General features: G+C 43.0%; 1 protein-coding gene across 13 annotated transcripts in view; it reads left to right on the top strand.

Moving 5' to 3' along the window:
• SHLD1 (shieldin complex subunit 1) overlaps nucleotides 1–26,198 on the top strand; it is a 99,509-nt gene that overhangs the window by 53,287 nt on the left and 20,024 nt on the right. Inside the window, exon 4 of one of the 13 annotated variants that reach the window (XM_058684955.1) lies at nucleotides 2,567–4,025. The exons of the other annotated variants lie outside the window; for them this stretch is intronic. Within the exon in view, the coding sequence (XP_058540938.1) occupies nucleotides 2,567–2,571 (5 nt within the window). The 3' untranslated portion in view covers nucleotides 2,572–4,025. Of the gene's footprint in view, nucleotides 1–2,566; nucleotides 4,026–26,198 lie in introns of those variants that run through there. 13 annotated transcript variants of the gene reach the window in all.

Raw genomic sequence — 26,198 nt, 5'->3', positions numbered from 1 at the left:
TTTTAATGTTTATTTATTTTTGAGAGATAGAGCGTGAGTGGGGGAGAGGAGAGGGAGACACAGAATCTGAAGTGGGCTCCAGGCTCTGAGCTGTCAGCACAGAGCCTGATGCAGGGCTCAAACCTACGAGCTGTGAGATCGTGACCTGAACCAAAGTCGGACTCTTAACTGACTGAGCCGCCCAGGCACCCCTCTAAGATTATGTTTTTTTAGTGGCACTCACCACCAGAGGACTGGAAAGAGACATCCGGAACTAGCTCTAATACGTTGTGTGGTGACAACAGCTACACTTGGGGTGAGCATAGCATAAGGTATAGAATTGTGGAATCACTATGTTGTACATCTGAAACTAATGTAACATTGTATGTCAACTATACTTCAATTAAAAAAAAAAAAGTATCTGGGGCTCCTGGGTGGCTCAGTCAGTTAAGTGACTCTTTCCCTCTCTCTCTCTGCCCCTGCCCTGCTCACTCTCTCTCTCTCCCCCAAAATAAATAAATGAACTTTAGAAAAAAATATTAAAAAAAAAAAAAAAAAAGCATTAGCTCTGATGTTCTTTTTCACCACTCATGCTCCTTGGGAGTTTCTGTGATTCTGGAATCCATCTGTCTCTAAGAGGGAGGCTGCTTTCTCTGCTAGCAGATGAGCTTGACAGTTTGTACTAAGTAAGCCTTTTCAACCTTGATTCTTAGCCTTAGCTGCACATTGGTATCACTTGGAGGGAGTTTTAATGATACTGATGTCTAGGACCCACCTCTAGAAGCTCTGATTTAATAAGTAAGGAGGGCAGCCTGGGGAAATCAGAACTTTTTAAAAGCTCCCTAGGTGGTTCTCATATGCAGCCAAGCTTTAAAAACCCCTGCTTTAGTGCAGCGCTTTTCAAAATGTAATGTGTGTATCAGTCACTCAGGGATCTGGTTAAAGTGCAGATTCTAATTCAGTCGAGTATGACGTGCAAAGACCAGGGACACCTGAGTAAGACTGTAGAGCAGAGGTTGCCAGACAAATCTGACCCAAGGGCTGATTTTGCATGGCCTTTTGGCCCTTTACAGGAAAAAAATTTGCTGACTCCTGCTCTAAAAGGACTTTTGATAAAGCTCCCTATAACCACTGAAAAATCCCTTCTTAGTAATATCCCACTTTATAGGACCCATGCACCACTTTTTTTCCTATACTCAGGAATTTATTTTTATATAAAAGTAATGGCGTAACTGGTAGATTACTTGCTGGTAAACTTGATCCTTTCAAGGCTTGTTTGTAAGCTTGTTAGGGAGATTTTAGGGCAGCCTTTACGTATCGCTAGTCTGGCTTCCTACCGAGGTGTGTCCCTTTCTGGCTCTCTTATTGAATACCCCAGTTGTTCAACAAGGACTCTCCACTCTGGCTGTCAAAACATGTGTGTCCCCAGCCCTGTGTGAGTTCTAAAAGGTGGCCAGGTCATAACGGCCCTGGCTTTGCCTGGCTTTATAGACTTTTGCTCTAAATATGCACAGCTTAGGGGCACCTGGGTGGCTTAGTCGGTTAAGTGTCCGACTTTGGCTCAGGTCATGATCTCACAGTCCGTGAGTTTGAGCCCCGGGTCGGGCTCTGTGCTGACAGCTCAGAGCCTGGAGCCTGCTTCAGATTCTGTGTCTCCCTCTCTCTCTGCCCCTCCCCCACTCATGCTCTGTCTCTCTGCCAAAAATAAACATTAAAAAAAATTTTTTTTAATGTACAGCTTAGTGTCCAGTGAAAGACTCAAAAGAATAATCTCTATGCTTATTTCTGGAGTTTTATCTCTGTGCGGCTCCCTCCTCTACAGGACTTGGCTTCATAAATTTCAGGCACCTCAAATTCCAATCTCTGTGCCCTGCTTGGATTCCCCCTCTTTGCACTGTGGTCCCTACAGTGACTCCACGCAGAAAGTTGGGGCAGTCGTAGGCACATTTTACTTGCTTCCCTTCTCTCTCCTGAACTCCCTGTGTTCAATAACTGAAAAACGTTGTTTTGTCCAGCTTTCCAGTTGTTTTACAGCAGAAGGGCAGGTCTGGTACCAGTTACTGTATCATTGCTGGAGACTGTTTACTTGGATTTTTTTCCTTCTAATATTTTTCTACAGTAAGTAAAGGCAGGGGTCCTGTCACCATTTTATAGGTTAGATGACACAGTTGCCAAGAGTGCGTAAGAGGCTTGAAATCACACGCAGAGTTGGTAGGATGGCAGGATCCTGGATCACATGACTCAACCTTGCCTCACTAACCTAGATCCCACCTGCAGACCGACACATGCCAGTGGGTGTTACAGGCAGAGACCAAAGCAGTGGAGAAAAGAGAAGAAAGGGTAAAACAGGACAGTGGTGGAAGCGCGGGGAGAGGAAAGTTCTTTAGCTGTCTATCGGGGTAGAAATTGGGGCTTCTACAGTTACCCCAAGAGTTGCCTCAGATATCACTCACTGTCACTCATGACAATGTAGAAATAATAGCCACCATTGGCTGCATCCTTACCATTTTGCTGAGAGCTTTCAATGTATTATCTCATTTATCTTCGTGCTCTACCCAAAGAAGACACTATTATCCCTATTTGACAGATTAGGAAACTGAGGCTCAGAAAGGCTCTTCTCTGCCCAGAGACACAGCTGAGACTGCAGCAGTGCTGAGACTTGAACCCAGATCTGCAGACTCCAAAGCCTGTGCCTTCATCACAGGTTGCCTTTCCCTGACTTGTTGTTGATTTGCCTGATGTTTTTCCTCCTTCCACCTCATTCCACCCCTTTAAGAGTACATTTATTTTCCTCTGACTTTAAATTAATACATGTTAATTGTAGGAGATACTGAATATACAGAACATTAGAAGGGGAAAAAAAAGCCATCTATACTCTCACCCTTATACGTATAATTATTTCCAGTCCCAAACTTGGCTTATTAACTGAAATACTCACCTTCGCTTTCATCAGTGAGTACCCAGTGAATGTTATTGATTTCAGATACCACAGGAACTACATAGAATATTTAAAACGTCACGTAACTTGTTAAGAAAGTCAGAGCTTTGTGTTTATGTGTAAAGAACTACTGGATTCCAGTGGATACACAATGAGGACTTGATAGTCTCTTTAAGTGCTTCAGGTATGTATATGTTATGTTAAGTTCATGGTCCTTACAGCTCCTTGCACTGTGCTATACCCATAGCCACTCAACAGATACCCTTTGATTGATTGATAGGCCTTCAGAGATGGCAAGTAAATTCCAATATTCAGTGAGCACCTACTGTGTGCCAGGCACTGTGCTAATTCCTGGAAATGAAGTGTGAGCTAGATACGGTCTCTTCTATCTTGGAACTTACCCTCTAGCAATAGAAAACCCAAGAAATCAGCCTCTGAAATGTTCCCATTAGAAGACATTCTCCTACAGTGGTATTTTTACTAGGCAAACTTGGAGTTGTTTGTCATGGGTAGGCTTAAAAAAGAATAGTTGTGAAAGATCAGGCTAAGTTCATAAAATAAAGAAGGGAAAATGTTACTTGAGGCTGACATTCAGTGATAGCTTAGCCAGCTGCCATACTGTTTCACAGGGAAAGGTTTTATTTATGTCTCTTTTGGTCTTGTCTTCTTTTCATCTCCATGTTTGATGTATAAGCTTTAGCCAGAGCCTTTGATTTACAGTGTTCTAGAGAAAGAGACCAGGGATGACAAAGCCTGCCAGGCCTTACCTAAAAGCCCCTGTGTTGTCCTAGATCGGAGCAGTCTGAGAGCCGCACAGAGGATTTCAGCAGGTGCTCAGGGAGAGCCTGCTGGGAAGGCAGCTTCCCTAAAGCCTCGTAAAATAAAGACCTTCCTAATCCTTCTTTGAAATACACAATTTGCTTGGGTATTGGATGTTATGGCAGCAATTTGTAGGCCTTTGAAAATTCTTTTACTATCTGAGTTCAATCAACAGAGAAAACTGAAAAATCCATTAATTATGAATATATTAAGTAAGGGGCTTTAAAATTTATTGAAAATCTGTAGCCAACATTTTTTAACCTCTAAAATACAGTTTACTAAAACTATAGTTACTGTTATAACATGCTGGATATTGATGGGTAGGGAGCTTAGGTATCTATCGGGAGTAATAACAAATTACCCCACGACTCAGTGGCTTAAAACAATAAACATTTATTATCTCATAGCTTCTGGGGGCAGAAGTCTGGGTGGCTTAGCCGGAGGGTTCTGGTTCAGGGTCTCATGAGGTTGCAATCAAGCTGAAGCCTTGACTAGAGCTAGAGAATCTGCTTCCAAGAAGATTCACTCATGGGACTCTTGGCTGGAGTTTTTGGCTGTCCACATGGGCCTCTTCACGGGACACAGGCTTGTGTCCTCAAGACATGACAGTTGACTTCTGCCTGAGTGAGGAGAGAGACTTGGAGGGGGAGGGGTTCAAAACAGAAGCCACAGTGCCTTTCAAAACCTAATCTGAGAAGTGACAGACCATCATGTCTGCCTATTCTATGGGTCACACAGACCAATCCCACTACAGCATGGGAGGAGACTACACAAGAGTGTGCATATCAGGAGAGGGCCATCCTTGGGAGCCATCTTGGAGGCTGGCTACCACATGGGCTATGTTAAGATGGAAAGTAAATTCCAATATTCAGTGAGCACCTACTGTGTGCCACAGTTCAGCAAAGTTCCATTTAAAAGTCTATCATGTTGGTTGTATCTTCTTGAGAGATATAAAAGTGAAAACCCAGAGCCATGGGGTTGTGTGTGTGTGTGTGTATGTCCCTAAGTCTCAGCCAATTGTACAATTCCTTGTCATATTATAGGGCCAAAGAGCTGACACCTGAGAGGCAGGAATTGATCACCAAAAGACTTTCGAGTTTGCGTGAATAAATCTCAACCTGAATAAGACCAGTGATCCAGTACAAAGGAGAAGCCCCATCTGTTTTGTTCACTGATGGGGGCACCGACCAGGCTTAAGTTGTAGGAAATCTGAGGAGGGAACCTTTCTTCAGTGCAACATCCTGGAAACACCTTCTCCAGGCCATGGTCTGTGCTCCTTTCAGTGCTCATTTTCCAAAAGGGAAAGAAAGGGACCCAGTACCATCTTGTTCGTGGAGCCCTTCCTTTATTCTCCCCCATAGGAGACCTGAGGTCTGGTCTTGAGCAAGTCACATGCTTGCTCTGTATTAAATTCTGTAACAGTACCAAAGTGGTAGGACTAGAAAGAAAGGTAATGAGTACAGTACGTGGCTAAGTCATGTTGCAACTGGCATTTTACCAGCTATTGTTCCAATGAAGAATCACCTGGGCATTCAAATGTGAAAGCTACTGGTTCCCAAACGGCCTTTTATTTCAACTCAGAGCCTTAAATGAGCCAGTCTTATGGCATGCGAGGGGAGGTACCTGATAATAGCAGTTTCTACAATAACAAGTAGTCAGGGGGAATTACCAGAACCTTTTGGACATCCTGAGCAATGTGCAAGCTATCTGCCTGTTTGCACTCAATGCTTTTTCCAAAGGGTTATGGTTGTAATGAGGATAATAGGTTTTCATTGTAAATACAGAAAAACTTCAAGAAGAAAGCTTAGGAAGAAGAAACTCTGGAAGGAAAAGGGTGGAAAGAAGTTGGGATGGTGTTCAAATATATCTAATGATATACTGTCTTAAAGCTTCACGTTAGTTTACTCTGGTTGGTTTGCTGTATTTGCTTTTGATTGTTTCCTGCTCATTTGGATATTTCATATGTTTTTGGTTTTTTATTTTTTTTAAGTTTATTTATTTATTTTGAGAGAGAGGGAAAGAGAGAATCCCAAGCAGGCTCTGCACCATCAGTACAGAGCCCAATGCAGGACTCAAATTCACAGAACCGTGAGATCATGACCTGAGCCGAAACCGAGAGTCTGTCATTTAACCCACTGGGCCACCCAGGTGCCCCTTCATATATTTTTAAAAAGCAATGCAGAGGAGAACACAGTCTCCTGTTTAAAACCTGGAGGTAATCATTAATCATTGTTCCCATTTTTGTGATTTACTTGTAGCTTTTTATTGTTAACCAAAGAAAGATCATACTCTCTGTATGGTTTTGCATGCTGCCTCTTTTTCCCTATGTAGAATAGGGTCCTAGAAGTGGAATGCCTGCTTTGAAGGGCATGCACATGTCACATGCACATCTTACAAACAGTGCCACTGTGAACATAAATGTCCCATGTGTTTTGTGTTGCACCCTGCTCACACACACACCAGAGCTGACAATTCTGAGAAGAGGCAGGTTTGTGCTATGTGTTAGGGAGCAACCAGGCTCAACTGTTCTAATCCCTTTAAATGACATCCAGCCAGATGTCACCTCCTACCAGCCCCTTTCCCCACCCTTTCTCCTTCCACCTCCTCATGTTTCTGAATGTAGGATCATTTCAGGTTTCTGCTGGGAAACTCACTTTTTGTGAGCCACCTTCTTTCAGCTGGGTGGAGTGTGGGTATGTGGCACCTTTGGGTTTCATGCTCTAGCTGGCCTTCCTGCAAGTTGTCCACTGGAGGTGCCCTCCTCGCCTTCCAGCATGTAGTGGATTGACAGGTGTGCACTTGGGGATTCTGAGCCTGTCTGCTGATTCTTTCTTGAGAATAGACTCCTGGCAGATAAATTACAGGATTAAAGTATCTGAGTCCCTTGGCCCTCTGGGAAAATGACACCTGCTTATCCTCCACCCAGCAGGCTGGGAAGGGGCTCATCTCCCCACATCATGGTAATATTTACTCATTCCACCAGTACTGATGCCCACTGTGTGTCCTCACTGAGAATACCCTATGGGTTCAAAGTGTCATCTCATTGTTTTAATTTGCATTTATTTGCAAATAATTTATAATGAAATGTAATATTTTTTTTAATTTTTTTTCTTAACGTTTATTTATTTTTGAGACAGAGAGAGACAGAGCATGAATGGGGGAGGGTCAGAGAGAGGGAGACACAGAATGTGAAACAGGCTCCAGGCTCTGAGCTGTCAGCACAGAGCCCGATGCGGGGCTTGAACTCACGGACCGCGAGATCGTGACCTGAGCTGAAGTCGGCCGCTTAACCGACTGAGCCACCCAGGCGCCCCTGAAATGTAATATTTTAAAAGCTGTGGCAATATACACATATTACATAAAATTTACCATATTTACCAGTGGCATTAGACTACATTTACATATTGCGTAGGCATCACCACCATCCATCTCCAGAACTTTTCTATCTTCCCAAACTGAAACTCTGTCCCCATCAGATGCTAACTCCCCATACCTCTTTCCCCAGCCCCCGGCATCCACATTCTATTTTCTGCCTGTATGGATGAAATGCAATATTTTCATATGTATTGGCCATTCACATTTCTTCACCTATCAATTCTTTTAAAATGTCCTCAGCCTATATTTCCTATCGGGACATTAGTCTTTTTCTCATGGAGTGGGAAGAGTTTCCTAGGAAAGTTGAGAGTGACTGGATCAAGGATTTTTCGTTTTTTAAGCACTGTTAAGATTGGTGGGTTTTCTCTGCCTAGTCTTGATTCTGGAGAGATTTGCCTTCTTTTATCCCCTCCTGGTTTCTAAGCTGCGATCTCCCAACTGTTTCCTCTCCTTAGAAATGGGCTCAGTATTTTTTTTTTTTTTTACAGCTTTACTGAAGAACAATTGACAAAATTGTATGTATCTAAAGTGTACAACAGGATGATTTGTTGTAAAATAATTACCAAGATCAAAATAATTAACACATCCATCACCTTAAGTAGTTAGCTCATGTGTGTGTGTGTGTGTGTGTGTGTGTGTGTGTGTGTGTTGAGAACACTTAAGATCAAAAAATGCCCTAGGCTTATGGTGCTTATACAGCTATAAAGCCAAGACAGTAAACAACAAAACTAGTAAATTAACAGCATTAATTTAATGTTATGCATTATATTGTTTTGCTGAAACTAAGTCACAGTTTACAACATGAATGTGACCTGCAGTGACGATATGTAAATAAATAATTTTTGGAAAAAGAGAGAAAGAGAGAAGGAAAGAAAAAGTGGCTCAGCAGGCCTCAGGGTGAGCTTTGGTGCCCCCACTGGTCCAGCCCGAAGCTGCTTGTTGCCCAGGCCTAGAGGAAACTGGGTTGTTTCTACCTCTTTGTTTTTTTTAATTGATTTTGAGGTTTTTTATTTATTTTGAGAGAGAGAGAAACAAACAGACAGATGGGAAGGGGCAGAGAGACAGACAGAGAGAGAGAAAGAGAGAGGGAGAGAATCCCAAGCAGGCTCTGTGCTGTTGGCATGGAGCCCGATGTGAGGCTTGAACCACAAACCTTGAGATCATGACCTGAGCCAAAACCAAGAGCTGGACACTTGACCAACTGAACCCCGCAGGCACCCCTGTTTCTACCTCTTCTCAGGAGCACCCCATGAGCCCCAAACCTTGCTTCTTGCTTATTTTACCAGGAAATTCAAGCAACAGAAAAAGAACTTTCTCATGGCCCTGACACCTGCCCCTGTCCCCATAGGCCCCCATCTGTTAGAGTGAGTACATTGTCTCTGCTCCTATTTAAGGCTGGTCCCTCCTAAGGTATGCTGTCCCCATCTCCTCTCTCCCAGTCACGTATATCACACCTCCACTTATCTCCTCTCTCCTGCATTATTGATTTTCCCCTCTTGACTGGCTTATTCTTAGCAACACAAAACATGCTGCAATGTCCCTCATCTTAAAAAAAGAAGTCCTCCCTTGACCCCATATTGCTCTTGGGCTCCTGCCCCACTTCTCTGTTCCTTTTTCCAGCAAAGGGCTGTGAAAGATGTGTCTAATTTGTCCATACTCACTCTCTCCCTTCTTTCCTTCCCAATTCCTCTCCAATTCCCCCCCAGCCAGGCTAGTGCCTCCCCTCCCCACTCCCCGCTCCCCACTGACCACCACCTCCCCCCCACCCCTGCCCCCACATACACTCCACCACTGCTGTTATGAACTTAAGTCATGTGGCCACACTTGGCAGCAAAGGAGGCTGGCAATGCAGCCTAGCTGTGTGCTCAGAGAAGGGGACACAGGATTGGGGGTGGGGGAACAGGTAGAGCAATGTGAGGGGGAAGAGGGAACTATTTCAGAGCCACTACGCGCAGTTCAATGGGGCCGGATGTGAATGCACGCTCTCCTCCACGGGAACCTTAACCGAAGAATGTAAAGAACAAGGCGGCTATGAATAGCGCAGGCCCAGCCCGCAGGGGCAGGGCTGCTCTTTGTCTAGCAGGAGGGCAGAGCAGACCAGCAAAGGTGCTTTCGGTAGCTGGCTTCCGATCTTGACTTCAGAAGATGAAAGCTGCTTTTTTTGTTTTTATGTAAAGAATTGGATTCTTTATTTGTGATATCCATCAACCTTGCTATTCTATATTTCTATCAGGAAGGCAGTTTTCTCCACTAGCATTTTTTGTTTTTTATAAACAGCTTGAATTCGATCACGCGAAAGGGCTGCAATTGTACATTTGTTAACCAAGCACAACACATAGCTATTTTGCTTTACAACTTGCACCTAATATAACAGTACAGCTGGTTCATCAGTTGTCATGAAGGTTGCATTTTTTTTTTTTAGTAGCCCAACGCAGGGCTTGAACTCAGGACCTTGAGATCAAGACCTGAGCTGAGATCAAGAGTCAGAGGCTTAACCAACTGAGCCCCCCAGGTGCCCCATGAAGTTTGCATTTTTTAAGGGAAAAATGTATCTAGTATCCAGGAACAATTTTCTGATGAAATCTCCAGTTTTCTGCAATGTGGACTGGAGCTTGTGTCTTTCCAATTTTATTTGAAGATCCTAAAATTTAGATTGCCTTTTCCAAATCCTAATGTTCAGATTGCATTTTTCAAACCAAAAATTGTGGATCAATCCCTGTGGCCTGTATACATATCTCCATCTTCACGGTCATCAGAGGCCTTAGCTTCCTTTCCAAAACCACTGGACTAAGTGGGGGAGTAAGTCTCCCATTGTGGATCTTTTTATTATTACTATTATTACTATTATTATTTGAGAAAGAGAGAAAGAGCACGTATGAGCAGGGGAGAGGGGCAGATGTAGAGAGAGAATCTTAATCAGGCTCTGTGCTCAGCACGCAGCCCAATACGAGCTTAACTTGGGGCTCGATCCCATGACCCTACGATCGTCACCCGAGCCAAAATCAAGAGTCAGACAGATGCCAGACAGATGCTCAGCTGACTGAGTCACCCAGGCTCCTCTCCCTTATGGGGTCTTTAAGGATGATTCCAGCACAGCCACAGAAATTACAGAGAGGCCTATGAGATGAAAGGGTCTATTGTACTCTCAGGGCCTAGAGGAAGGGGAGCCACGTGGGAGGAGCAGCCAGGGAGAAGACTCAACCAGGCTGTGGGGGAGCACACCCCAGGGCAAGTGCCTTTGTGGTGGTCATGGAGGGGTCGACCAGCAAAGGTGGGAGGGCATTTTACTGGTGTGTTTGAGTGTCACTTGGTCAGAGTCAGGGGGGAGAAAGAAGAGGAGCTGTAGCAGGGACCAGCCTTATCACACTGGTGTACCTGGTTGCCTGGGCAGGTGCTCACAGCATGCTTGTGGGGGGGTGTTGAGGCATCAGAAAAATGGGAACTTACAAAAATTAACAGCACATTTAGCTAAGCCACGTCCCTTCCAAAGTGCTTCATCAAATCTCTCCTTCTGCTGTACCCAAAAGAGAGGGTGCACTCCTTTAAAACAAATGAAAGGATAAATACTCGCCATAGCGCCAGCTTTTCTTGGCTCCTGTTGTACGAATGGATGGAACGTCACTGATTAACAAGTGTCATCTCCGGCCACCCCTCTTGCATGGAAAAGCTGAGCGTTCACACAATCACGGCAGCCTGCCCTGGATGTGGAGTGACCAACTGTGGAAATGAACCATTCTCTGTAGTCCTGTCTCTACCATGCGTGGGACCCAGCAAGAGGATATTCAGGAAGAACGGAATAAGGCAGGGGCTGGTCAGTACAGTTCTAGCTGTTATGCAACACCCCCCCACCCCCCGTGTGGCTGCAGGCCCCCAGCCGGTGTTTTAGGAGCTTGTTATCGGATTCCTCAATACAGCCTCGGCAGGGCTGGCACGCTTGGCAGCCCACAGTGCAAATGAAAAATATAGGAGTCTGACTCAGGGAGCGTTTCCCTTCCTGTCTTTCTTCTGAAGGAAAGGAAAGTGATTGCTGTGGAAGCTATTTCTGATATTCATAGGAACATGATGGCCTGGCTCGGCTGGCCAAAGGAAGACAGACAGCCTCAGTTAGGAAGGTGAGGTGCCATTTAAAACCATAACGGAGGCACGTGCTGTTGTCACCTGTCTCTCATTTTCCTCCTCATTTTCCAGAACACTGTGCTTTTCATGATCTTATCTGCTGCAAGAGACCTTGTACAAACATCACTGATGGATATTTTCCTTGTGGCAGAACCTTTCATCTCAAGAACTGGTTATTATGCACCTGTCCATGTGGGAAGCATGGTTTGCATTTTCTGGGCCACTAGGGGTTGTGATTTAGGCACCATCGGAGGGAGCCCTGGGCTTTTCTTTATCGTCGGTGGGTGTGAACTTGACAGCAGGTTATGTTTCTGTGCTGTTCACGGTTCTCTTTTGTTGGTCTGTGATCAAGCCATTTAATATTTTCAGATGGCGACAAAAAGTAATTAAACTCTTTGTTATCAAAGCTCCTACAGGAAAAATTATTTAGCTTTATCAATCCTCTGTAACCATAGCCCTCCTTTTCCTGTCTTGAAGTAACTATTTGTATATGTTTTTTGATAATGTTTCTTAGGAATATAAGTGTAATTTTATAGCATGAGTGACTGTAATTTGTTTGGGTATGTTTTTTGGTTTTGGTTTTTTGGTTTTTTTTTTTTTAGGATTTCTTCCATTCTGATACCTTTACATGATTCTGCATTGTCACTGAGGCAGAGTTTGTGTAGTAGCAAGATTTTCTTCAAACAGCTTTACTTCAGCAATCTACACATGTGTCTGTCCCAAGAATTTCATCACCAGTGTCTTGCCTTCTGCAAAGTCATAAATGCTGAAGGCCCCTTCTTTGCCCCAGCCAGAGTGGTCAGTCTAGCACAGAGGCTGAGAACTGGACTCTGGTACTAGACCTCCCTGGGTTTGAATCTGAGCTCCACCACATAAGTAGCTGGAACCTTGAGAAATTCACTGGGCCTCTCTGGGCCTCAGTTTCCTCACCCATTCAAGGGGATGCTTCACAAGAAAGTTTCAAGAGTTCAGTGAGTTATGTTAAAGCCTGTGGAATGGCGCCTGGCACGGGGTAGGTTTCTCATAAGTGCTGTAGTCTGTGGCTAGTCTGTCACACCACCTCCCCCATCACCATGACCTTCCACACTCCCTTCCCCATCTCTCCCACAGGCGACTCCCTGTCTGCATTTACCTCTCATGCTTCACCAGCACCTCCTCCCTGAAATCTTCGCTGCGCGACTGTTTCAGTTCAGGTCCTAGGGGTGGCACAGATAACACTGTCCAACCAGGTAATTTGAGGAAAGCTTATAAGAGAGCACGGGCAAAGGTGTGAGCATGCATGAGGAGACCACAGGGGAAGCACAGTGCCCAGGCCTTGGCAACCCCGAGAGAGCATGCTCACAGGAGCTGTGTGGAGAGGGCTGCCTGGCAGGGGCCAGCGAGCTTGGTAGAAGGATGCAGCCAGCCCATGGCAACCGCCCTGGAAGACAAGCAGGGAGGTAAGGAATCTGACCTCACCTTTTTCTCTCCTTGATTCTCCTGCCAAGCGCCACCCCCTGGTTCTCAGCTCCAAGACGGAGAGCAAAGACACTCATCCATGCCTTGCAGTGCATGGAGTCGCCTCCCAGGGCAGAGCAGGGCAGAGCAGGGCAGAGCAGGGTAGAGCCAGCTGGAGAGTGGATTTAGACCAGAGGAGAGGGGGAAAATACCAGCTTACTGCCCTGAGGCCCTGGTCTGCGGCCCCCACTCAGCTAGAGTCATGGCCCCCGGCGGTCTGGCCTTCATACATCGCCCCTCGTGGAGCTCTGCCCGGTACCTACCGCTGTGGTCTCTAACCCTGCCACATGGCCAGTCTGCAGGCGGCTCAGCAAACACACCCGACCTCTGTGCCACTCTTCAACTTGTCACAGGGTGCCCTTCCCTCCTTCTAGGCCTGGAGAAGTGCAGCATGCTTACAGTATCCAGTCCAGATACCCTTGCTCTCTGCAGTCTTCACTGCCTCCTGTTAGGTTGCCTGTTAGGCTGGCTCTGCATGTATCCCTGCTGCACTGCATGTGCTTTAGAGCCTTACCTGTGGGACTGCCTCCTCTATAGACTAGATCACCCTCTCTTTTTTTTTTTTTATTAAAAAAGATTTTTTCAATGTTTATTATTGAGAGGCAGAGAGAGACAGAGCATGAGCAGGGGAGGGGCCGAGAGACGGGGAGACACAGAATGTGAAGCAGGCTCCAGGCTCTGAGCTGTCAGCACAGAACCTGATGTGGGGCTCGAACTCATGGACTGTGAGATCATGCCCTGAGCCGAAGTGGGATGCTCAACCTACTGAGCCACCCAGGTGCCCCTAGATCACCCTCTCTTTGAGGAGAGACTGTGCCATACTCTTCTCTGCATTCCTTTGTGGTGCCTCCAAGTGGTTGAAATAAAAATGCTCAAAAAGTCAATTGCATTGAAACGACTAGTTGGAAAGATGCAATAAATACCACTTAACGTGGCTAAAGGTGGTGTTAGTTATGAATAATGGATTCGGATTTTTTAAAAATTTTTTAAGTTTCTTTATTTTTGAGAGAGAGAGAGAGAGAGAGAGCACCCACGAGCTGGAGAGGGGCAGCTCTGTGCTGTCAGTGCAGAGACTGACACGGGGCTCGATCCCATGGAAGTGTGAGATTATGGCCTGAGTCAAAATCCAGAGTCAGACGCTTGACTGACTGAGCCACCAGTCATCCCTGGATTCAACATATTTAACTGTATCCAACATATTTAACTGGCTAACTGTATGTATTCAACATATTTAACTGGCTAACTGTATCATATGTTGTGCATAACCAAGTCACTCTCTGACCCCCTGTCCCCGCATCCAGCTTTAGTTGCTGTCATATTCTTTGGGGGCACCCTATACATCACTGTTTAGAATTTATCTTTGTAGTCATTTATTCCTTCTAGATCTTCTAGATCTTTAGCTCCATGAGGACAGGGACCATATCTGTGTTGTTCTTCACAGCATCTCCAAACCTTAGAACAGTATATGGTACACACTAGATCCTTCACGAATGTTTGTTGAATGAATAAATGTGTTGTTCATAATACCCATGACATGTCATAACTTCAAGAGTCCAGCAGAGTGGGGATTCTAGTTTCATACCCTTCAAGTCATTTCTTGTGTCTCGAAGGGGTCATTTCTTTATGATCCTCCCCCCTCATCATTACAGCAGCCACCGTTTCCACTTGTACAGGAGCAGTCTTGTACCAAGGACAAATTCCCTTTTCCTTCAAACTCCATAGGGAATATAATGTATTTGGGGGAATTGTTTTTTCTGCAATTATCCCATTTCTCATTTCTCCCCTGATTGTGTTTATTTGTAGTTTATTAATCTGATGGTGCCAAATAAAATATATTTGATTGTTATTTGGGCCATTTCAAACCTATTCAGTAGTCTTGAAAATGTGTCATAGGGCATTATCAAGTCTTGTAATTGAAAATTGGCATCATTTTATCTTATTGACTATTGTGACAGTCTAACCAGATTTTATTATGAATGAATGACTTCAGGGAGTTCTCTTTAAAGGTCACAAATGATGATGTTTAATATCCTCAAAAAAGATTACTTTTTGGAAACGGGAAGTAGCAACACAGCCTGGGAGCCTTAGTTTATTTAAGCTCTATCATTGCTCAGTAATCTTTTCATCTGCCGTTTTTCTGATGTTTAATATTCTGAAAAAAAAATGTTCTGGAGAGGAAATTAAACTTGAGGTTTGAGATAACAGGACTCTTTACAAAGCTTATATACTGGAGATATTAGAAAAAGATCCTGATTAAAAAAAAAAAAAGCGGTTAGTTTTAGAGGGACTGTCTAAGTTGGATTGTCTAAAGTGAAAACCTGAAAAAATTGGACAGATGTACTTCATAAACTTGGAGAATATTAACTGTGGGGCCATGTTGTAACAGGTTTTACTGATGCTTCTGTTGTAAACTAGTTGCCTCTTTTCTGCCTGATAATGGACGTTTAAGTTTGGGGGTTTTGTGACAGAAGCAATTAAAAGCTCAACACTGTTATATTTTTCATTAATTTACCAGTGAGTGGTTGGGTTTATAGAAATGATTGATTTATTTTGAAGATAGTTGCAGTTCTAACTTGTGTTTTACTAGACAGCTTGTCCTTCATAATATAATTTGCCTTTAACTACAATATAATTTCTTCCACTCTTCTGGTTATCAGCCTTTACTTTAGGAAAAAAATACGCATAGGCAATATCTTGAAGATAATTTTTTTAAATTAATTAATTTATTTATTTTGAGAGAGAGAGAGAGCATGAGCAGGGGGAGGGGCAGAGAGAAAGGAGACAGAATCCCAAGCAGGCTCTGCGCTAACAGCATAGAGCTTGGTTTCATGGCCTTGAGATCATGACCTGAGCTGAAATCAAGAGTCAGATGCTCAACCGACTGAGCCACCCAAGCACCCCTGAAGATAATATTTTTAAGGTGATGAAAATAAAATGGTTTGGGAGCTCTCAATCTTACATGACAGAAGGTCAGATTTGGACCAGGTTTGATATAGAACATCCTAATTAGAGCCAGAAACAGGCAAAAGCAGTGATGGGCCCTTAATACTCAGATAAGCAATATCTCCAAAAGCCAAACATTGATATCCTGCAATCCAGCATTTCTGCTCCCAGATAACATACCTAACAGAAATGCATTCTTATGTTCATGGAAAGACGTGCCCTGAAACAGTCATAGTGGTGCCAGTTATAACAGCCATAATTAGTTCCTACCCAAATGCCCATCATCGGTAGAATGGAGAAATAAGTGGTTATGTATTCATGTGGTGGAATACCATACATCGTTGAAAATGAACAAACTGCTACCCTATATAACAGTGAGATGAGTCTCACAAAAATATAGGGTTGAGTGGAAGAAGTCAGATGCCAAAGAGTACCCACTGTATAATTCCATCTGCTTGCAGCAGAAAAGAGACAAAGCAATCTAGGTGTTAGAGGTCAAAAAGGCAGTAACTGTTGGAAGGGTAGTTGCCGGAAGGGGGACACGAGAAGGGCTCTTGGGCTTCTGGCACTGCTCTGTTTCGTAATCTGGGTGCTAGTTAAACTGGGTCTGTTCAGTTTGTGAAAAGTAGTAGAGCCATTATTTAGGCACTTTTTTATATGATATTATAATTTAATAAAAAGTTACAAATATATCAAGTTGCAAATTGGACATTGCTGTAATTTTCCAAGCTGACTCATTAGAAAGGCACAAGTATACAGTGCCACTCTGACAAAGGTTCAAGGGCACACAAGTACTGTACTGCACTGTCTTTAGGCAGAACCATATTATCTACCAAATGAAACCAAATGAATGGGACACTTCAACCTAGCCATGATTTTGTTTGCGGAGAACCATGGGAGCTTATCCAAACCCCCAGTTCCTTTAGGGGCCAGCTCTGGTGTTCCAGTTCAGGGAAATCTTTGTGGCACCTCTGACCTCTGTTCTCTTATAAGCTCTGATCACAGCCACCATCGGAACTGGGTTAGAAGTTAATAGTACTCTAGGCGTTTTGTTTCTTTTGATTCTTTCTTGACTGTGAGTTTATCAAGGCCACCAGCTCCACCTTTCATTTCTCCATCCGGGGTCAGGCATTTGTGGACCTTTGATAAATATCTGACAAATGACCATTGCTCTTGAAGACACAAGAAGATGAACAGAGGCTCTGCCTAAGGCAGAGCAAGCATTTGCTTTTTTTTTTTTTTTAAATATAATTTATTGTCAAATTGGCTAACATACAGTGTGTGCCGTGTGCTCTTGGTTTTGGGGGTAGATTAAGTGGCAATAATTGTGTTGCTTTGAATCATCTCAATTTGATTTCTCAAATCCCTTTGATATCTTTTTCTCTCTCTTTAACATTTTCTTGTTTACATGGTTGGAAATTATGAAAAAGCACACAGAAGTAAAAGAGAAACACCCATAATACTTCCTACTCCGAAGCAAAACTCTTTTACTGTTCTGCTGTGTTTTTTCTTTTGCTTTTGCTATAATGCCATTGCTTTCATGCTCCCTCCCCTCCCCACTGCTTTCTTTCATTTCTGGAGAGGGATGGGAGTGAATCCAGGATAGAAACTGCTCCACTTTTTTTTTTTTTTTTTAACTGCTTCACATTTTTAAAGGGTACTCAGGTAGGTTAGAAACTAGGTGTGTTACTGCCTCAGTTTTCCTTACTCTCCATATATGAAAGTGTGACTTAGCTTAAGAGCCGGGCTTTCATGCCTTGCTACAGAATAGTATAACAGAAGATGTAACCCAGGCTTCTCTTATCCCCTGCATAAGCTTTTTAGACTAGCTTGGCTGGTGCATGCATTATACTCCAAATCTCTAAAAAGAACTTAGAGTTTTTTCCAGGATAGAACTATTATGTTTACTAATATTACTGTCCTCAATCTCATCCCAAAAGCAGGATGAGAGCTTTTAAATGTCTTAGACTTCAACATCTTTCAGACCCTGAAAATCCCATGAATCCTATTTCTCTGCCTGAGATCTGAACAAAAGAGTTGCCTCTCCAGCTAGCCATTTCTGGGCTTTTGTCCTGGGCTGAGCTGTTCTTTCTGTTTCTGGAACCAGAGGGTGATCACCTTCCCTCCATCAGCGCTGTGTGGCTGACACGCCTGTCTTCCTTGTCATGACCTGGAGCTCCCCATCTGTCATGTGCCCGGGTACACACGCCATGTGGTGTTTGCACTCTTGCTTTTTCTCCTAAAATAGACTCCTGTGCTTCTCTCCTTCTTGACTTCCGGCTTTTCCTCCAGACTCCTCAAAGCTTTGTCCCTAGTTTCTCTTTAGGCTCCTGAAGTATTTAAATAATACTCATTTAAATGAGATTATTCATTGGTAAGAAGAAAAATCACCCCCATAATACTGACAGTCTGTTTCTCTTGACCTTTAAAACAGCTTAATAGGCACATTGTTTTGTTTGTTCAGCTCTGCTCTGGTTGGACTCCATGTGACATTTGCATTATATCTAAGCCTGTACTTAACTGTGTTGCTATAAATGATTGTCCTGATCAGAATCCATCCAAAGGGAGTCCCCTGCTCTATAGTGTGTATGTATGACAGAGAGACAGAGACAGGAAACAGAGAGAGAGAATAATTTTAGAAAATCTAGTTACCAAAATAGTTATAGAAAAGAGAAGAGAATGGACATAGTTTGGATTTGCACCTTTACCGTTTCCATCTTGATTAACTCTTGGCCTATGTTCAGTTACCTGAAGTGGTTCTATAATCCTCATATAAGATGCCCCTGCTGTCCTCGGCCTTGAGGAGACAAGACTTCACATGTGTTTATACTTGATGCCCTTCAAGTTGGTGACCCTTGGAATGCAGATACCTGCTGAGGGCAAGTTCACGTTCAAGACGTGATGTTTATGTTCGTATTGGAAAGGCAGTGCTCAACGTTTGGGAAAGCAAATGGGCAATTCCCACCCATGTCCGAGCCTTCTCTTGGAGGCCCAGAACCAAGCTGCCTGCCAGGAGAGAGGTGTATGTATGGTGGAGCCTTTCTGCCTCTGGGTGAGTGGTTCTCCTATCCTGTGAGTCCTTTTCTTCAAACATGAGTTTCTGAAGTTAAAAAAATTTTTTTGATAGAGAAATTAACAGTGTATAACTTTTATGCAGAGGAATAACTGGGAACGGGATCATTTCTATCATGATACAGGAAAAAACATATATATATACATATATATATATTACAGACTTATCCAGCTGGGTTGCGTTCTAATTTGACTAATTCTTTGAGTAAAATAGCTTTCTTGAATAGCTTTCTTGGTTTTTTGGGTTTTTTTTGGCTTTCTCATTTTTAAATTAAAAGTAATGTGAAGGGGCGCCTGGGTGGCGCAGTCGGTTAGGCGTCCGACTTCAGCCAGGTCACGATCTCGCGGTCCGTGAGTTCGAGCCCCGCGTCAGGCTCTGGGCTGATGGCTCGGAGCCTGGAGCCTGTTTCTGATTCTGTGTCTCCCTCTCTCTCTGCCCCTCCCCCGTTCATGCTCTGTCTCTCTCTGTCCCAAAAATAAATAAAAAATGTTGAAAAAAAAATAATAAATTTAAAAAAAATAAAAGTAATGTGTAGTCATTATGAAGAAAAATCTACTGAGTATAGATGGATGAGAAGGGTAACAATAATGAAAACAACAGTTAGCATTTATCAAGCACTCAGTTGTGCTTCCCCATTTTGCTTCATTTCATCCTCCTCCAGTTCTGTGGGTGAGGTACCACTGTGCAAAGGTCTATGGCAAAATAAATCCGGTTAATGTTTTAACCCTCCCATCTTGAACTTATTGAAAACCAAGTCCCCCTTTTCATGAACACCTGCTGCCATCTCTCAGGACGCAGGTGGTGTTCTGCAGATACTATTCGGAAAAGGAGAGGTCAGTGTTCTCACCAGCAAGGGCCTGAACTGGGACCAGACGCGCTGCCTCCCTCTACCACCTACCAGCTTTCAGATGCTTCATGCTAGTTGTGTTGATGGTGATTTAATGCGTCCTTCCACATTAAAACCTAGAGCAGGATATTAATTCATTTTTTCTGGTTCACTAAAACCAGTTGCCTCAGCCCTGGTGTCCCACTAAAGATAGGACAGGGACCCCATGTCTAGGAAGTCACAATCGGACAAGAAAACAGCCACACACAAGCTTTTAGTAGTGCAAGGAAGGAGACGCTGAATACCATGTCCTGAGCACTGTGGGCCCTGGGGGAGGGCCCAGCCAGCTCCACCTGGGGAACAGCGGGGAGGGGCATGGGCACAGGGTCCCCCAGGAGCAGTGGAGTCTCCAGGTAGAGAAGGCCAGCCAAGGGAGAGTTGAGACCATATTTGGCAGTGTGCAAGTGGCCAGGCTTTGAGCAGGATGCCCAGTGAGGAGCACAGATGGTGTTTAAAGTCAGCTCTGAGTCACTCTTTGAAATTACAGAAATTCAGGGAGAAGGATTTGGAAGCCCTCCAGCCAGATCTGTGACCTTCTAGTCTCTCAATAACCATTGGGTCTAGCTCATAAATGGGAGCTCTGTAAAATTGGAGGATATAGGAAAAGTGACAGAATGATTTCAAGAGAAGAAAAGGGTTCTCGTGCCTTAGTCTGCGAACCACTGGGTTTACCATCACTCTCCTGACTGGCTTTTTACTGGTGAGTTGCCCGCCTGTCCAGCTTTGACCAAGGTCCCAGTGTGGTGGCTTCTCAAGCCTTGCCCCATCTCCACAAATGACTGGATAAAGGTTACATAAAACCCCCAAAGCAGGGCCAGAAGGTACTTGGCTTCTCAGTGTGAATGTGCTTAAGATGGAAACTGTATTTTCTGTCGAATGATTTTTTCGTTGCCTTGGCAACTCCTTGGGTTTTTTTTTTTTTTTTATGCTTTTGATTTCTCTCAACAACATGAGCTGCCTCCTTTGATTTAGCTCAGATGTGTGCACAGATTTCTATCTTATTCAGAGTCTCTAGCGTGTTTATGAGGTATAGATTTTTTTTGTTTTCCACAGTCTTCACAGGGTTGAACAGTGATAAATAATTTCACATAACTGTTAGCCTGCCTGATTAAACACAAAAGGCAAGTCATAGTGATTTTTTTTGTTTGATGTCAAATACTGTAAAAATGATTCAAATTCATTTTTATAAGATATCGCTAAATATTTTAATATTAGGCTTTTAAAGTCTCCAACAAGGTCTATGTGGAAAATTGTTTCCATACATTATAAATGCACATGGTTCCTTCTGTCTCCTCTTTGCTCATGGGCTCCGGCCCCATTGGCTTCCTGGTTGGTTCTTATCCTTGTTAAACCTGTTTCCATCTCAGGGATCTTCTGTTTCCTCTGTCTGGAACTTAGCTGCTCAGATACTGGCATTGCTTCCTTCCTTGTTGCATTCATGGCTCTTGTTAAATGCCAACTCTTCCAAGAGGACTTTCTGGACCTTCCTGTCTAAAACAGGATCTTCAGAGCCCCCAGGTGGCTCAGTCGGTTGAGTGTCCAACTCCTGGTTTTGGCTCGGGTCATGATCCCATGGTTCATGGGTTTGGCCCCACGTCAAGCTCTGTGCTGACAGTGCAGAGACTGCTTAGGATTCTCTCTCCCTCCCTTTCTCTGTGCCCCTCCCCTGCTCATGCTTGCTCTCTCTCAAAATAAATAAAATTTTAAAAAGTTAAAAAACAAAACAAAACAGTGTCTTCATTCATTGCTCTGGCCAGTTTGGAGATGAGGGGATCCATCTCTGGAAAACCTGAATGAATTATCAGTCATCTTATACAAAGCCCACCAACCTATAAGCTGGACATTAGTTTTTTCATGCCACACCCTTAAATTATGAACACATAGCCAAAAATCACCAGATATTTGCAGGAATCCTCCATCACAACACATAGAGACTCAGACTAATAAGAAATGAAGAACTTGGAAGAAACAGAGACAATGATGAAACAGAAGAAATACATACACCCACACATGTACACATGCACAAAACAGAAAATGGGGCAGAGGAAATCATCATGGAAATAATACAAGTAATTCGGGAGAGTGAGAGTGACAGAGGGGACACCTAAGCCAATAGCTGGGGAGCAGGCCTGGAGAGCAACCTAGTCAATGGCAGCAGAAAGGTGGAGGGCTCTCAGGGGGAGGTGACCAGGAGTGCTGGGGAATCAAGAGGCTGTCCTGCCAGTTTGACACAGGAAAAATGATACCAAGAGGCTCTTTGAGGGTGTGGGTAGAGTTAGAGATGGTTACAAAGCCAAACAAGCAAATGCAGAAAAAAAGAAATAACTATTAACTACAAAAACAATAATATTGTACAATAAAGGAAACATTCTCTTACTACATTTAGCAGTGATCAACTTTATATAGTTATAATAACATAAACACTGGCTGTGGCTTTAATAAAAAATTGACATAACTGTATTTAGAGAATGGGGGAAGGTAAGCCTCTGTGTACGTGTGCGTGTATGAGTGTGCACCTGAGGCCTGAGGATATGAACATAGAATGTGGATATGAACATAGGACGTCTAAAACCAATAAACTACATTATTGTTATATTAATTAGATATACAGAATTTTTAAAACGAGAGGGAATAGCAAGTTGAGACGTAGACTGAGGAATGGGAAGGAGGCTGGGGGAGACAGAGCACTATTGTTCATTGTAAGACTTTTAGCCTCATCTGACTTTTGAAAGCTATGAGCATATATTACTTTGATAACCAAAAATTAGTTAGGAATTAAAATACAAGCTTCAAGCAGCCCTCTGGCTGTGCACATGTCTCTGATAGAGTTTGATGTGTATTTGATTAATATGAAATTTGGTCCAGCATGTGGCTGATGTCCTTGGCTGGTAGGCCCATTTGTTTAACCAAGTCCATTTTCACTTGCACACAGAGTAATTAACTCAGACTCACTTTGTTGGAAGTCATGCTGAAGACATTTATCATTTCTTTCTACACCATGGAGGTAGATTGGACTATGGCTCGGGGTTGTTGCGGCTGTATGCTCATTAAAACTGGAGTAGATGCACGTGGCACTAAATTGAACTTTTTAATTACTGTAGGTTTAATGACATCCCTCTGCCATGCACTTAATCTTCAGCAAATATTTACCCTTCCCAAACTGGCAGATTTGCAATTTATAGCTTGTCATGTCAAATGAAGCATTTTCTCTTTCCCCTGCTCCTAGAAGGATCTCTGTTCAAAATTATAATCATTTAAAAATAGCTGACACATTGTCTTTGTGGGGAGCTTTCAACATTTCCATCTTATTTGGAACTGACCCTTCTCACTCCTCTCAATCTTTGTATTTATTGATATATTTATTTTGGATACAGTTTAATGTTTTTATTCTGTTATCTGGGTCATTTGCATAGAGCAATGGGTGAGTAGGGGGAGGGAGGGATGGATGGATGGATGGAGAGATAGATGAAAGATGATAGGTAGGTAGATACATAGATAAATAGGTAGATAGACTGAGAGGCCAAACTGTACTAAGCGTGTGTGGAAATACAGTTTCAGATAACAGAGAACACATCACAAGCTTTAGTCTTAAGATTTCCACTTCATAAGAGCTATGTAGTAGCTTTCCAAGAAGAGGCTAAATAACCATCATTCTATTACATCAACATAGTTTCCCAGACTTTATGATGAAAGTGCAATTAACAAGATGTTCCATTAGAAAGTCCTGAAATAACTTCAGGATACTTGTAGATGTTCTTTTAATTTGTACCATGGAACTAATGTGAGGAGCTGCAGCTGGAAGCCCGGTTATTGAAGCCTGGGTATGGATGTCGTAGGTCACTATTTGGTCATAGAAACTTTTCGACAACCCTCCCTTGTCAACACTTGAGAACACTTCCCAAACCAAAAATAAAATGGTCAAGTAAATTAATATATTTTTGAATTTTGAAGATGAGAAACTGTGAGACCTAAAATTCTAGAGGCGATGTCAGGATCAATGAGTACAGTCGATCGAAAGTTGCTCGTTGTGACATAAGCACGAAAATTTGTACGTCAAGACTGGAGGCCCCACAGCCATGAGCTTGCCTGTGCACCATATCATTATACTCTTATGTGCCTTCTTAGTGTTTGGGGCCATACTTCCTGAGTTTGAATCCTGATCTTGCTCCTTATTAGCTCTGTGTCTTTGACCAAGTTTCTTAATCTTCATGCCTCAGTGTCATTCTTCATGAGTGTATCAGTTAGCTCACTCAGTGCCTATTCCAGCCTCCTCTTCTTACAGAGTATGGAAGTTCCCCCTTTCAGAATCTCTTATAGCTAGTATTCTGGATGTGAGTTAGATCTGCTAATCAAATGCATTCCCATAAACATGTGGATTCAGACCTAGATTATGTGGGAAGAGGGATGGGGCATGGGACATTCATTTTTGGCTGGGGTGGGTAATGGCAGAGGCAGCATGGTCTGGAACTAGCAACTTTAGTGATGGCTTCCTGATTGGGAAGCTTCCAGGTTGTAGCAGAAACTAACTTGGAGCAGCATCTGTAGCAGCTCTCTAATTGTTTAGCTTTCAAATAATGATAGAGCCAGCAGCCTCTTTGGCTGATTTGAGTAGTAATTTGTAAAAGCTCAGCCTAGAGTCCATTTGTGCAGCCCTTCCAACAGCAATATATACTATGGTATACTTTTTTTTTTCATTTTTTAAAAATGTTTATTTATTATTGAGAGACAGAGACACAGAGCATGAGCAGGGGAGTGGTAGAGAGAGGGGGAGACACAGAATCCGAAGCAGGCTCCAGGCTCTGGCTGTCAGCACAGAGCCCAACACGGGGCTCAAACTGCAAGATCATGACCTAAACCGAAGTCGGTCGCTTAACCAACTGAGACACCCAGGCGCCCCTGGTATACTTCTTAAGTAGCCAAAGTGATTTACATCGGCTGCACCTGAAGAGTAAGAACAGTCCACTTACCTTATCGGGTTGTTGAGTTAATAAGAAAGCATTTACAGTGTTTAGAACATCTGGTGTGCTTTTTCTTTTTTAAACGTGCCTAGGACTTTTTCTGGCCCTAGTCAATGGTACACCTACAACCATAATAACCAGATATTTATTAGCTTGTTGGTTCGTTCATTCATTCATTTATTCATTCATTTATTCATACATTCATTGAAACAAATATTTGCTGAAAATCTATGCTAATCAAGAGTTGCCCCAGCTACCCTAGGATAGTGGTTACCAACCTAACTGAACATTAGAACCTTCTGGGAATCTTTTTTTTTTTTAATTTATTTTTTGAGAGCAAGAGACAGAGTGTGAGTGGGGGAGGGGCAGAGAGAGAGGGAGACACATAATCTGAAGCAGGCTCCAGGCTCTGAACTGTCAGCACAGAGCCTGGCGCAGGGCTTGAACTCACGGACAGCGAGATCATGACCTGAGCCGAAGTCGGACGCTTAACCGACTGAGCCACCCAGATGCCCCTAATGTTTATTTAGTTTTGAGAGAGAAAGAGCATGTGAAGTGGGGAGGGGCAGAGAGAGAGGGAGAGCAAATCCCAAGCAGGCTTGGTGCTGTCAGCACAGAACCCAACTTGGGGCTTGAAACCAAGAAACATGAGATCATGACTTGAGCTGGAATCAAGAGTCGGATGCTTAACCGACTGAGCCACCCAGGTGCCCCTATCTGAGAACATTTTTTAAAAAACTTAATTTCTGTGCCACCTCTGGGACTTACTGGAGACAGGGAGTGTGTGTGTGTAGATATTTTCTTAATTGAGATACTATTTTCATAAAGTAAAGTACACAAATTTTATGTGTTATAGCTTGGTGGATTTTTCCGTATGTATACACCCAATTAACCACTACCCAGGTCAAGATACAGAGAAACAGAAGTGTTCATGAAAGATTTATTGTGTGTATGGATTTGAGGGAGCTTTTTTTAGAAGCTGAAGTTTCAAATGCATTTGAGATTTTGCCACTCAGAGGTCAAAAAAAATTTAGTCCTCTGGAATAATCAGTATAATCAGGTTACTTTTCCCTTTTATTTTTCATAGTCCTCTACAAGTTTGTTGTCCTTTCTAGATTTATGGCAGAAAACTATTTCATTTATACATGAAGTGAAATTAATTTGAGGACTTTAAATAAGAGAAAATTGCAAAATATCAATAAGGCAGTAAATATTATCAGTGGTAACTTTGTGATTCAAAACCTCTGACTCTGTTTATCTTCTTATAAGTGATTGGCACAGTTTTTTGACTAAAAGAAAGCTTAACTGCTTTCTTAAAACTAACCTATACAGCTTCTTTCATGTGATCTCTTCCAAGAGAGTGAATATCATGAAAGTAAAAATAATTATTTTCCTTTTTTTTCAAAAGAGTGTTTGGAGCCAATGACTGCATAATTAGAATTGCAAGGCTGAGGCCACTAGAGCAGCAGGCATGAGCTGAGTTAGGAAGATAAAGTTAGTAATTATATGAAAAGCAAATGGAAATAGTTGATTACAGAGAGAGAAAATGTCATCAGCAAAACATTGAGAGCATCTGCCTTTTTTTATAAAACCAACTAGAACAACTTTGATGTT

This window comes from Neofelis nebulosa, chromosome 9, assembly GCF_028018385.1.
Source record: "Neofelis nebulosa isolate mNeoNeb1 chromosome 9, mNeoNeb1.pri, whole genome shotgun sequence".
Classification (NCBI taxonomy): domain Eukaryota; kingdom Metazoa; phylum Chordata; class Mammalia; order Carnivora; family Felidae; genus Neofelis; species Neofelis nebulosa.
This window is presented reverse-complemented; position numbering and strand designations above follow the sequence as displayed.